General features: G+C 42.9%; 1 protein-coding gene across 1 annotated transcript in view; it reads right to left on the bottom strand.

The window, feature by feature from the left end:
- Positions 1-13,307, bottom strand: part of LOC309554642 (uncharacterized protein) — a 215,408-nt gene that overhangs the window by 34,408 nt on the left and 167,693 nt on the right. Inside the window, exons 18-19 of the mRNA XM_082256361.1 lie at positions 8,091-8,191; positions 3,285-3,394 (exon numbers count right to left, since the gene is read on the bottom strand). Coding sequence (XP_082112487.1) covers positions 3,285-3,394; positions 8,091-8,191 — 211 coding nt within the window. The remainder of the gene's footprint in view (positions 1-3,284; positions 3,395-8,090; positions 8,192-13,307) is intronic.

The following is a 13,307-nucleotide window of genomic DNA, read 5'->3' as shown; positions in this document are numbered from 1 at the left end:
CACGACGGCCCTTGCGGGGTGGCCTGCCTCTGCCTGTCATTTTTTTTTTAATGTGTTGTTACTGTTGTACTATGAGTGCAAGCTGCTGTGCCACCTTATATATCAGTGGTGGGTGGGCAGTGGCACAGTACACTCTCTGTGGACCTGACAGCAGTCACTGGCACCCAGGCAACTGCAATTTAAAAAATATATATATTTTTTTTTACTTTGCAAGCTGCTGTGCCACCTTATATATCAGTGGTGGGTGGGCAGTGGCACAGTACACTCTCTGTGGACCTGACAGCAGTCACTGGCACCCAGACAACTGCAATTTAAAAAATATATATATATTTTTTTACTTTGCAAGCTGCTGTGCCACCTTATATATCAGTGGTGGGTGGGCAGTGGCACAGTACACTCTCTGTGGACCTGACAGCAGTCACTGGCACCCAGGCAACTGCAATTTAAAAAAATATATATATATTTTTTACTTTGCAAGCTGCTGTGCCACCTTATATATCAGTGGTGGGTGGGTGGGCAGTGGCACAGTACACTCTCTGTGGACCTGACAGCAGTCACTGGCACCCAGGCAACTGCAATTTAAAAAAATATATATATTTTTTTTACTTTGCAAGCTGCTGTGCCACCTTATATATCAGTGGTGGGTGGGCAGTGGCACAGTACACTCTCTGTGGACCTGACAGCAGTCACTGGCACCCAGGCAACTGCAATTTAAAAAAATATATATTTTTTTTTTACTTTGCAAGCTGCTGTGCCACCTTATATATCAGTGGTGGGTGGGCACACAGTGGCACTGCAGTGGGCACAGTACACTCTGTGGACCTGACAGTCACTGGCAGCCCAGGCAACTGCAATAATAAAAAATATTTTTTTTTTCAATTTATTGCAACAAGATGCTGTGCCAACGTATATATATCAGTGGTGGGCAGTGCACTGCAGTGGGTACAGTGCACTCTGTGGACCTGACACAGCACTCACTGCAATTATGACAGAGAAAAAAAAAAATATTTTTTAAAATGCCAGGTACTGTGCCTGTGCCACCCGAAATGAGTGTGGTGTGCACACAGTACAGTCTGTGGTAGGTCTGTGGCCTCTCACACACAGCGGGCAGGCAACTGCAGTGTACAATAGATATATATATATATATATATATAAAGAAAAAAATCTATTACCTTACCAGCCCTTGAAAGGGCTTTTGGGGACACTATATATATATATATATGTATATATATAAAAATAAAAAAATCCTCAATTACCAGCCCTTAAAAGGGCTTTTGGGGACACTAGATAGATATAGATATATATATATATGAAGAAACAACTCAATTACCAGCCCTTAAAAGGGCTTTTGGGGACGCTAGGTATATATATATATATATATATATATAAAAAAAAAAAACACAAATACCAGCCCTTAGAAGGGCTTTTTGGGGTGCTGATATTACAGCAGTAGTGGACCAAGAACACTGCAAGACCAGGAACACTGACTAACTGTCCCTAGCTTAACAGCAGCAGCAGCAGCAGCAGCTCTCTCCCTATTCTCACTACACACACTGCTTCAGAATGATCTAAGATGGATGCTGCCCTTGCTTATTTATAGGAGGTGGGAGGGTGTGGGAGGGAGGTATGCTGATTGGCTGGAAATGTGTCTGCTGACTGTAAAGTTCAGGGTCAAAGTTTGCCTCAATGATGTCTTATGGGGGGCGGACCGAACATCGCATATGTTCGCCGGCAGCGGCGAACGCGAACATGCTAAGTTCGCCGGGAACTGTTCGCCGGCGAACAGTTCTATACATCTCTATATATAAATCCAATCACTAAAATCCCATCTAAATTTTAAAACATTATTATAATTTTGATGGTCATTTTCATTGATTTAATATCTAGAGCTTGAATTAAAATAATCCATGGTTATCTTATCATGAAGGGCCTTCTTGCTTTTTGTTTTTGTCACTAGCACAGGAAGTTTAGGGAAATCTCCAAGAAGGACTCAAACAGCAATAAAATACCATTTTCTAGTTCCCTAGACGAAGACTAAAGCCTCATAAACAACAGGGTAAACATAAAAAAACTGACAGATAGCTGTATGTTAATGCAGTTAATTATCAAGCAATGTTAGTACAGCGATCTCCCCCGCTGTACTTTTGTGTTCTGACAGGGGGATTACGCCCCGCCAGGACAACTGATCAGTGCTAGCAGCCATTGGCTGCCAGCGCTGATCTGATGCTGGTTTTCCAGCATGCCCATTTGACAGAAGCTGGTCGATAGACTGGCTTCTGTTGGACAGGGAGCTATACACAAGGGCCAAAAGTCAGCCAGTTCCTACTGAATTGACCATTTTCAGCCGATTTTTAGCCCGTGTGTACCCGGCATAAAGTCTTTTCCCCAGGTTGGAGAAATTTCCCTAGACTGGGTTCACATTGTATGCTGCGCTTCCCTGTTCACCATTTTAGGTACAAATTAGGTAAGAATTTTTTTGCTGAATTTGGACCTAAAACGGAGCCAAAGACGCACAGGACTCTTCTGCAGTGTGCTCCGCGGCCGCTTTGTAGAGGTGTGAACCAGCTCTATTGAGAGCCTGTCACACTCTCCTGTCATGCGAATTGGATGCGGGGAAACCCGCATCCAATTTGCAATAGTGTGAACCCAGTCTTAATTTGTGAATGACAACATCAAATTTGTAACTAAAGTTGACCATACACAGAGCAAATTTTGTCCGGTTCCTGATGAACTAGACCAAACGACATTCTAGCTGCCCAACATACTTTGATCTAAAACTGGAAAGAACTGGGCAGATGCAGGTGCTGTTCAGGTATTCTGACAGCCGCAGGTCCTGGCTGTCAGAATAAAATAGCTAGTACCAAGAGATTCCTCTATTGATGCTGTTTAGCGTGAAAGCCCCTGCTGAACAAGAGAAATCTTACTGTGTATAGCCAGCTTAAAGTAGAAATTCACTCTCTCAGTCAACATCTGCCCTTACATAAGATGGCCACAGCCAGAAATACTAGGGAGTGTATGTAAATGTAATTTCTCAGCTAAATAAAACATGGATGGAATTTGTTTTTAATATTAAAAAGGATTTAAATGTTTTTTTTTGCTTTGTGGTGCTCAGATGCAGTGTAGTTCTGCTTTAAGACAGGAAGTGAGCGGAAATCTCCTCAAGTGTTTTTATTGCTGCCTTGTTATTCTTTTGAATAGAAGCTACAATGGTCAAGAACACTTCCTGTGTGCAGTCCTCAGTGTTCCCTCAGCTGATGGAATGGATTAGAAATAGCATTACTCACTCCCAGAACTCAGTGACGGTGCTGGTCAGGTTGGTGGTGTCGTTCAGCGAGTAGTTGGAGAAACATCGATCGGTGTTCCAGCTGTTGTCACAGCTCTGCCAGGGCAGGGTCTACAGAGGGCAGAGGGATACCAGTCAAGCTACACAATATCATCTGTGTCCCACAAAACTGTCACCCTACAGCACAAATTCCAGCTTTGTATAAAATACTGTATCTTTCACCACTTCAAAAAAAACTGTAAGTCCTGGTTCACACCAGTGCAACTTGTCATGCGACTTGACAGTTTAAAGTCGCACCCCATTTGGTGGACCCCAATGGAACCATTCAAACAGCTGTGAGTCAAGTCACACAGATATCAACGAGCTGCAAATGAAATCGCACTGCTTTGAAGTCATGCTTAAGTAGCGCAACTTCAAAACCACACTGGTGTGAACCAGAGCTTAATGCTTGATATCAGTGCAGAGGTGTATTGTTACAATTTATTCAACATAGATTATACAATGTTACACTTTTAACAACCACTGCATCGCAGCATGCATTCAAACAGTGATTATGTGATATTTATTCACCACCAGCCACACTGAAAAAAAAAACCTTTTTAACTTTACATAATTAAACATCCTAAAGATATACGTACTTATATTGCCCTAAAGCTATACAGACCCATCCCCATTTTTCAAATTTAGAAATGCACTATTCAATTAATTGGACCCCTAACATTGCATGAATGGGTCGCTGTCGCAGTAATATTGCTTCTGTAGCAGGTTGCCCCCTATTTTAGGCAACAGTTCAATTTTCTGGTAACAGCAGCAACAACAATAGCAAAAAAGGAACAGTGTCCAGCTTATCTGTAAAAACATGGATCTGAGATCAGGACCATCTTGCTTTCCAGACCCCAGATGTTGGCTGACCAGACCCGGTCTCTGCATCCGGTCTTTTTACCTCTTCCATGATGTGTTCGGGTACATACTGTATGTATACCTGTACATGTATTCCAGCACCACTTCTTTCTGTACAACCCATTGTAAACGAGAGAAAAGGGGCAATTATGTTATGTCCCCCTTTCCTGCAGGAACGCAGGACTCAGATTACTTTTTTATAAGTGCTTTGTATGGCAAGTTTTGCGCAGCAGTCTGTGTCTAGGAGCGCAGCAGTGACAAGTAAATCCTCCCCATAGGATTTCTCTAGATGTAACCTTTAAAAGCTTTCTAATAACCACTCACAAAACTCTCTCTCTCCTGCGATTTCAGAATCAGCTGTGCTTTCTTTGCCTTTTTTTGACAGGATGGGGGACTCCCTACCCCTTGGAACCCCCCCCCCCCCCCAGTCACAGTCACAGGTTGAGAAGAACTCAAAGACTCCCACTTCCCAACTTCTTCCTCTAGTGACTTTTGCTTGTACCTTGGTAGCCCTGGATCTGTGCCATTATTGCTCTCCTCCCCCCAGGGTCACCTGGTTGATCCTCAACATCCAGCCTCTTGGGTACATTGACGGCAGTAGGGGCGACAGCAGCCGCTGGCTTTTCCAGTTCATCTCCAGATACTCATCCTCTGCAGCAGGCAGGTGCAGGCGACTAAGTCTAAAGCTTGGCACACAGCAGGCTGAACGGAATAAAACTGACAGATCGCTTTACTAACACAAGGAATGTTAGTACAGCTATCTCACCCGCTGTACTATGGTGTTCTGACAGGAGAACTGCCCCCCCCCCCCCCCCCCGCGCCAAGACCAGCCTGATCAGTTCTTGTAGCCATTGACTGCCAGCGCTTATCGGATGGCAGTTTTCCAGCATGCCCACATGGGTCAAAAGTTGGCTGGTTCCTGCCGAATTTTCGGCAGATTTTTGGCCCACTTGTACCCAACATGAAGCTTTGAGGTAATATCAATCTCCGGCTTTTCCCTACTTTGGAGAAATTCTATTACTTTGTAAGTAACATCAACTTCAGATGTTGGCCGACCATACCTAATCTCTGCACCCGACCTTTTTGATCGGCATCTTATGCTTGAAGAAGCAACCCTACCTTCAACAGCCTTATGATGGGTGGATTCTTTTCGCTGCACCAGTTAACTCTTTGCTGTCCAATTGGAAATGCCCCATCTCACTGGCAGCCAATTTCCCAGGCAAAGCTCTTTATTTTTAAATGCTTTACAATGCTGTTTTGGTGAAAGCTCCTTACTTGCAGCAACTGAAGATCACAACCCTCTACTGTACATCCATGCACCAGACAGTCCACACAGCGTCCCAGCTCTTGATCCTCTGTCAGTTGCTATTGGCAGCGGCAGCATGCACTGAGAGAGGTCCCGGAATGAGCACCCAAATGTAGCTCTATTCCCTCAGTGCTGCTGATTGTAATTGGTTCTCTCCCAAACAGCACAGAGGCTTTGAGCTACCCAAGCAACAGTCCATTCACTCCAGTGTCAATAAACAGTGCAGGGGTTACCTTTTTGATATTTATTGCATGAAAAACTTTAAACAGGAGAGAGTTTGGGGGCATGGGGTACTCTGAAATACTCAGCAGTAGATAGTGAACAGAGGACAGTCTTTCTAACAGTAGCTGTAGTGGCTAATAGTGAACAGTCCAAGGCTCTACAGCTGAAGACCATGTGGCATGTCTTTGGGCATCTGGCTATCCTGCACTAGTATGAAACTATCGGTACCCAGTGCAGCATCCAGCACACCAGTCTCAGGGATCAACTTAAGGTCACTACACACATGTCCCCAGGACAGTTGCCTCCTCCCAGCTTCTTCCGGACACAACCCATTGATTGAGATGGCACCTCCCAGGAATGGATCCCTTGTAGTGTGGTTCTACAGTCAGCTCTGAGCAAAATAACTTTGAGCCTTTGATCCTGGCACCTCTGAGGCCTCCTAGAGCAGCCGTTCCATTCAAGGACTGCCTAGCAGCAGCAGCCCCTGCCCTTCTAGAACCCTCCTGAGAAGAAGGAACCCTGCTCTCCAGTGTCTCTGATTTTTTAATCTGCACTCCAAACCCCTTTTTGGACACTTCAACTTCAGGGATTGGCTGGACCCTAATACAGTAAATATTCAGGCTGGTTGATTCGAACTTCCCACCCTAAGCTCTGGAAGCCACTTTTAGACACAGGGCAGCAGGGATAAGCAATCAAACTCCGATCCCATGAGACACTGAACAGGCCAGACCAGACCAGACAATCACTGCTTCCTTAATTACAGGAGGAGCCAAAACTAAATTTACCTAGCCACCTATGCTAGGAGGGTGCTACACTTTTAAATCTAGGAATGTAAGGTTTAGTAAACAAGGATCATCAGTCCAAAAAAAAAAAAAATTGAATTAAAACTCAGCAGCTACAAATACCAGTCCAGGGATCTAGCCCTGTCCTCGCCCAGCCTGGTTCTTCGCCGGTGTTTGGGTTTCCGGCTCCGCCATCTTGGATGTGGGAAGGCGGCTGTGTCTTCCTGCAGCTTCACAGCTGGCTCGCCACTGCAAGTGTGCAAGTCACTCTGGGCTTTGTGAATGTGTCCCAGGAAGTTGTGGGGGGGGGGGGGGAGTTGCCGGGTTGCCTAGGCAAACCCAGCAGAAGGGGGAGCAGGTACCTGCCAGAAATAGGTACCTGGTCCCTAAGAAAAGAGAAACTTTTAGATGTAAGGAAGGATTAGGAAAAAGTGGAACTTCTCTTTTCAGGTAAAGTTCCACTTTACATTTGTACACTCACAGCTTTATCTTAATATGAGGCTTGAGTTATGACAAAGCTAAAATTTTAGATTCCCCTAGAGATGGTTAATCCACCAGCGGGAACACAGAAAGCAAAAAGACATCTACTAAAATCTTGTATGAACAACTTTTCACTTTCCACTCTTGTGTAAGCTCTTAAGGCAATCCCCTATAGTCCATAAATGACCCTTATGAACCTTAGATCTTCTACAGCTGTCCCTACTTTCTGCACAAGGGTGCAGAATAACTTTGAAAACAAAAGGGAACACAAGGGAATTGCATCACTAGCACAATAAAGTACACACTCACATGACACCAGCAGAGTATGTGCCTTTCACAGCCTGCCAGTAATGGATGGCTAGTAGCTTGGCCAGAATTAAACCCAGATGTACACACTCCAGACTCCTCTCTAAACACTTTCCAGCAGCCTGCGGAAGCAGAGCATGCCGGTTCCCAGCGTCTGCCAACAGCTCATAGACAGTGTGAGTCATCAGCTCATCCCACACCAAGGAAAGCAGGTTGCCATAATGACGACACGTTTCAATGGCGTGTCCCCTTTCTCAAATCATTCATGAACAAGCATCTCATCATACAAATGCCTCACATAATATGACAAAGTTAGGAGACCAGAAACAGCTGCCAAAGACACTTCATATACATAGCCTTCATCTTGTATAGAAGCCATGTGCACAACAAAGTAAAACAAAATGTACCTTTAACCCCTTTATGACCAGCCCTGGTACCCCTTTACCTAGCCTATTATGCCTGGGGGCCCAGAAAGTTTGCCTGACCACTATCAATGGCTGCCACCGTGGTTGCATGATTGGAAGTCTTTGACAGCTCAGTCATTGTGCTGGGGGTATGCAGTGAGCACAGACATTATTAGCACAGAAACCTCTGCATATGTCTGTCGTACTGGCCTTAAAGTCCCCTCTCTTTGCTCTTTGCTTTCAGTAAGCTTCAGTACTTTTTGAAATTTTTGGAAAACATTTGAGAAGTACTCCGTCTTAGCTCAGGCTTTGCCCAACAGAAGAGATCATTGAATGGATAGGGTTGTATAGGTTGACATTATTTTATTTATACCTAATCGTTCTGAATAATTCAAAAAAATACTTACCGAGGAGAAGGAATTGAAGAGATAGTACAGAGCCCAGGCAATGATCACAATATAGTAAATATTAAGCCAAAATGACAGCACAACGGCAGCCATGCCGACCCCTGGAATGAGGACACAGTATAGTGAGTGTTTGATAAGAATAATGAGGAACATATTGTAGCAATGATATTATACACACTGTGTAACTCTTAGGAACGAACAATGAGCTCTCAAACTATTCCTAACCATCATTAGCACTATTCTCATGGAAGGGTGAAGGAAACAGATAGCAGACGTAAAACAGGATAATTTATGTAACAGAAAATGCCAGAAAAATTTTAATTTCACTGGGCCTGCAACTATGCATTTGTGAAGACTGTTGTCTTGTGCCCGTTGTTTGCCTTAGGGTGGCTGGGAACGGGAGTTTCAAAGCACAAGCTATGGAGTGGACCTGACATCTCCATCCTAGTTTCACTACCAACACTTGACTTGCCTACTTGTTCTAGGTCAGTGATTAATGTAATGTAATAATTAGTGCAGTGCTTAAAATAAGTACAAATACAAGCAAATCAATACAGTGCTTAACCACTTAAGGACCAGGCCTGTTTCTGACACTTGTTGTTTACAAGTTAAAATCTGTATTTTTTGCTAGAATACTACTTAGAACCCCCAAACATTATATATATATATATATATATATATATATATATATATATATATATATATATATATATATATATATATATATATATATATATTTTAGCAGAGACCCTATAGAATAAAATGGAGATTGTTGCAATACTTTATGTCACACAGTATTTACGCTGCGGTCTTACAAACGCAATTGTTTGGAAAAAATACACTTCATTGAATTAAAATTAAAGAAAACAGTAAAGTTAGCCACATTTCTTTCTATAATGTGAAAGATAATGTTACACCGAGTAAAAAGATACCCAACATGTCATGCTTCAAAATTGAGCACGCTCGTGGAATGGCGACAAACATTGGTAGTTAAAAATCTCCATAGGCGATGCTTTAAAAAATTTTTAAGCTATCAGTTTAGAGTTACAGAGGAGGTCTAGGGCTAGAATTATTGCTCTTGCTTGAACGATCACAGCGATACCTCACATGTGTGGTTTGAACACCGTTTACATATGTGGGTGTGACTTGCGTATGCGTTCTCATCTGCGCGCAAGCTCGGGCACTTTCATTTTTTTTTACTATTTATTTTACCTTTTATTTTAACACTGTCTCTTTAAAAAAAAAAAAATGTGATCACTTTTATTTCTATTACAAGGAATGTAAACATCCCTTGTATTAGAAATAAGCAGGACAGGTCCTCTTTAATGTGATCCCATTAAAGTGATCACGTGGCGAATCCGCCCCTGAGACCACTTTTATGTGAAAGAAGACCGCCGGCCGAGTAAGAAAATACTGGAGTTATGGCAGCTATCTGTCAATTTAGCATACTCATTCCATTTCCTCATTACAACTCAAACCACGATTTCAACATATTTTCAAAAAGTATTACATTTAGCTGGGGGCTTTACTGATTATACTATATGTAGCAAGATTCCCAGCCATCGTGCTGGATTTGGGTCCGCCTGGGTTACCCCTAACAACAACAGCACATTTAAGCATGTTCTCCAAGTGTGAGCACTGAGACAATGACCAGTCCAGTATCTTTGGGTTTTTATATTTATTGAGAACTCGGATAGGAGAAGGAATTAGTGGGATACTCCTTGGGCTCAACTATGCACAATTTGCTAGGGACAACTGAGAAATGCTTGTTGGCGCTGACTTGATGCTGGCTTGAGGCCGGTCAATGCTGGTTAATGCTGGTTAACGCTGGCCTGCTGCCTGTTAACACTGAACTGACTTCGCATCAACTCTTTGTGAAGCTTCCTTTGGCACTCCTTGCTGAGGTAGCTACTTTATCACTGCTGCACTGCTGAACACTTGTACGCTTCAGGCCTGCACCGACACCCTCTCTCTCACACTCTTATCTTCAGGGCTTAGACACTGGCACCCCCCTTTTCTAAGACTTCTCTACTGGTTACCTGGCTCCTGGATCCCTCTGACCTTCTGGAGTGGTCTCCTATCCTAGGCAGACCCCTGGGCAGTTTTCAGTACTCACGACTCTGCTTTCCTGGAAACCTCTGCCCAGCAGCTCCACTCGATCCACAGCACACCGGATCCCTCTCTGCAGCTCAGCTCAACCTTCCGTCCTCTAGGCCGACTGCCCAGGACACTTTCCTCACACTGACAGGAGGAGAGACAGCCGTCACCCTCCTCCTGGGACTCTGCTTCCCGCCAAAGACCCTCTGTCATGTGCCCCCCTCAGACTTATAACCAATCTCAGGATGCATTGCGGCAGATTCTGCCCTCTGAGATAGATACAAGCCCTGGTGTGCTATTGGCCAGGTTTCCTCCACTGTCCAATAAGAGCCCTCATTGGACATAGTGGGGAGAATCCCCAAGCTCAACAGACACACCTGGAAACACATGACAGCCTAGCTGAACAATCAGGCCCCCCTGATAAGCAGACAGGGCCTCCCTTATGGTTTTCCTAGCACCTACCTAGGAGGGTGCTACATCTATATAATTTGCATACATAATGCTATTTCTCAATGTCCGCTAGTTTGCGTATGAGGTGACACCCAGGCAGATTGGCTGTCTAATTAGACAGTACTAGTAACCATAAAGGACTTCGAGAAAATGGCCACCACTGGACTTCCTGATGACGCCTTCTGGTAAAATTTACTGAGGTCTGACTATTGGCGGAATTTCCGGGTCTTTCACTGAGGTCACGTCTGGCTCAAGTGGAACGTACACAGGCTCAGAGAGACGAGCGGCAGTGAGGATTGTATACTGAAAAGGCTCTACATAGTGGGGGCCACTTTATGGCACATGAAAGCATGAGTGTATCGGCTGTCATTTTTAAATACTATTTTTTTAATAAATGTTTTGCACGATCACCACGTTATTGTTCTCTCATTATGGGTTAAACCTGTGGTTCACATTGGATGTAAGCAGCAAGGAAGTGGATGTTTACTACAAACCAAAAATAGGAGTCAGCTTTTAAGCGGTGAGGGTCCTGATGGCCCAAAGCCTTCTGGTGAGTGGCCCCTCATTTATTAGGTGGTGGAGCACAGTATATAAGTGGAGCACTGTTATGTAAGAAGAACACGCATCACTAAATTACACATGGTGAAAAAATAAGCGGAATAGAATACTTCATTATTTTTCATGGGCTTTTATTGTATATTTATATTTTTATGGTGAACAGTTTGCAAAATATTATTGGTTGCACGATTTTGTTTGTATATTTATAGGGATTGGAGGAATTTCACACACACAATCATTATAAAGCTAGCACCTCAACAACTATCAACATACTATTTTTGGGTTAACCAAGAATTGAAGGCAGCAGCTGAGTATTAATCACTGATAGCAATTACACTTAGGGGGCGCTGTTTTAGATAAATGATAAATCAAACAGTCTGTAGTGAAGAGTCCAAAATGTAAACACTACAGTGAGGAGAACAGAATTCCTCTTCTGTGTATAAATAATCATGTGGTAATCTTCAAAGCACCCCCATCGTTGTGCACCATCACCAAAGAAAAGAGGGCAAAAAATGCGCTTACCAGAAGAAGTAGACTTCCTTACCGAAGGTATGTAGTCAATCTCGCTAAGTATCTATGTGATCACCAAATCAACACAAAGGCATCTCTCCTTCAAAGGTAATCAAATAGATGGTATTTCATCAGTCAGCGCTTTAATCTGATCGGCAGCATAGAGTTTAAAATGGCTTACGGTTCAGCATCACCAACCATGTGCATGTAAAAAATGACAACTCCACATAGTGTAAAACCGTAGGATTACATTTATTAAAAAGGAAAAATAACACTCAAATGTTAAAAAGATATAAGCGCTTATAGAAACCAAATCGTCCTGGAGTAACAGAAAAAACACTTCCTGACTCAAAGAGGCACAGGCTCAGAAGGACATTCTCTACAGAAGGGGTCTTTATTTTGATAGATATGGATGACTCAGAGTTGGCCGGCATGTTCTTTCGATTAAAAAATGGAATGATATCAGAGTTACATGCTGAATCGGACATAGCTTTATACATTACCAACAAAAAAATGGGTCCCTAGGAGTCTGTTGGGATGTCAACCCACAAAAAGGGTAAGTTAAACTAGAAAAAATAATTTAAGGAAGCTGGACTAACGCTTTTAGGATTTTTGATAGATAAGGAGAGAAATAAATTGCTCGCCTTGGATAGGGAGATAAAAGAACTTAAAGAGAAACTCCAACCGTTTAAATAATCCAATGAAAATATTTCTCAATCCTCCAACCTAAAAAATAATTTGGAAAAGGAGGAAAGAGAACAGAGAATTAAGAAAAAAAAAAAAACCTTCACTCGAGATATGGGCCACTGTAAGTCAGGTATAGTCTTTAGTTGGCAGAAAAAGGAGGATGTTGAGATGAGGGAGATGAGTGAGATGAGTGAGAACAGGACAACTCTCAACCCGCAGAGCAGTAGCTTAGAGATTACAGTAAGTTGCCCCTTCTTCCTCTTCCCATCATTCCCAACATTCTGGGAGGCCTACATAAAGAAATAATCCTGCCCATCAAAAAGGGAGGAGATACAGTTATAAGACACCCAGCCATACCAGTCACCATGATAATTATTATAATGGAAATAACAATAACCATTATATAAATCAGAACAGAAATGCGTATGATCCATCGCCCAGAGGAATTCTGGAAACTGAGGGCCTAGAGCCAAACAATCTAGGGTGTTAAATGTACAAAAAAATGAGAGAGATCATTATACCCCACAATATGATCAATCCCCGATGAACACGGAAAATAGATTTCTTCCGTTGAAGCATGAAGGTTATGATTCCTATATGGAACTGGATCATGATGAATATGACTGCCCACCTTACAACTATAACCAGGAAGGATCTCTGTACAATTACAAACAGGACCATCAAAATTCCCAAAGGGGATGGGGTTTTCCTAGAGAGACACAAGGAAGAAAGAGAGGTAAAGAGCAAAGACAAGCACCCGAGGGGTGGGGGGTTATGGAGGAAAAATGAGAGTATAACAGGTAAAGGTATTTTCAACTTGAGCATAGTAGAATTGTCTAAAGAAGAAAATTTGATACTTGACAAGGGATTGAATTGTGACCCCCTAAAAAAAACTCAATAAACTTAACACTTTTT

The sequence above is a fragment of the Pelophylax lessonae genome (genome assembly GCF_965119305.1).
Source record: "Pelophylax lessonae genome assembly, chromosome: 4".
In the NCBI taxonomy this organism is placed as follows: Eukaryota; Metazoa; Chordata; class Amphibia; order Anura; family Ranidae; genus Pelophylax; species Pelophylax lessonae.
The sequence above is the reverse complement of the archived record's forward strand: the minus strand, read 5'-3'. Positions and strand labels throughout refer to the sequence as shown.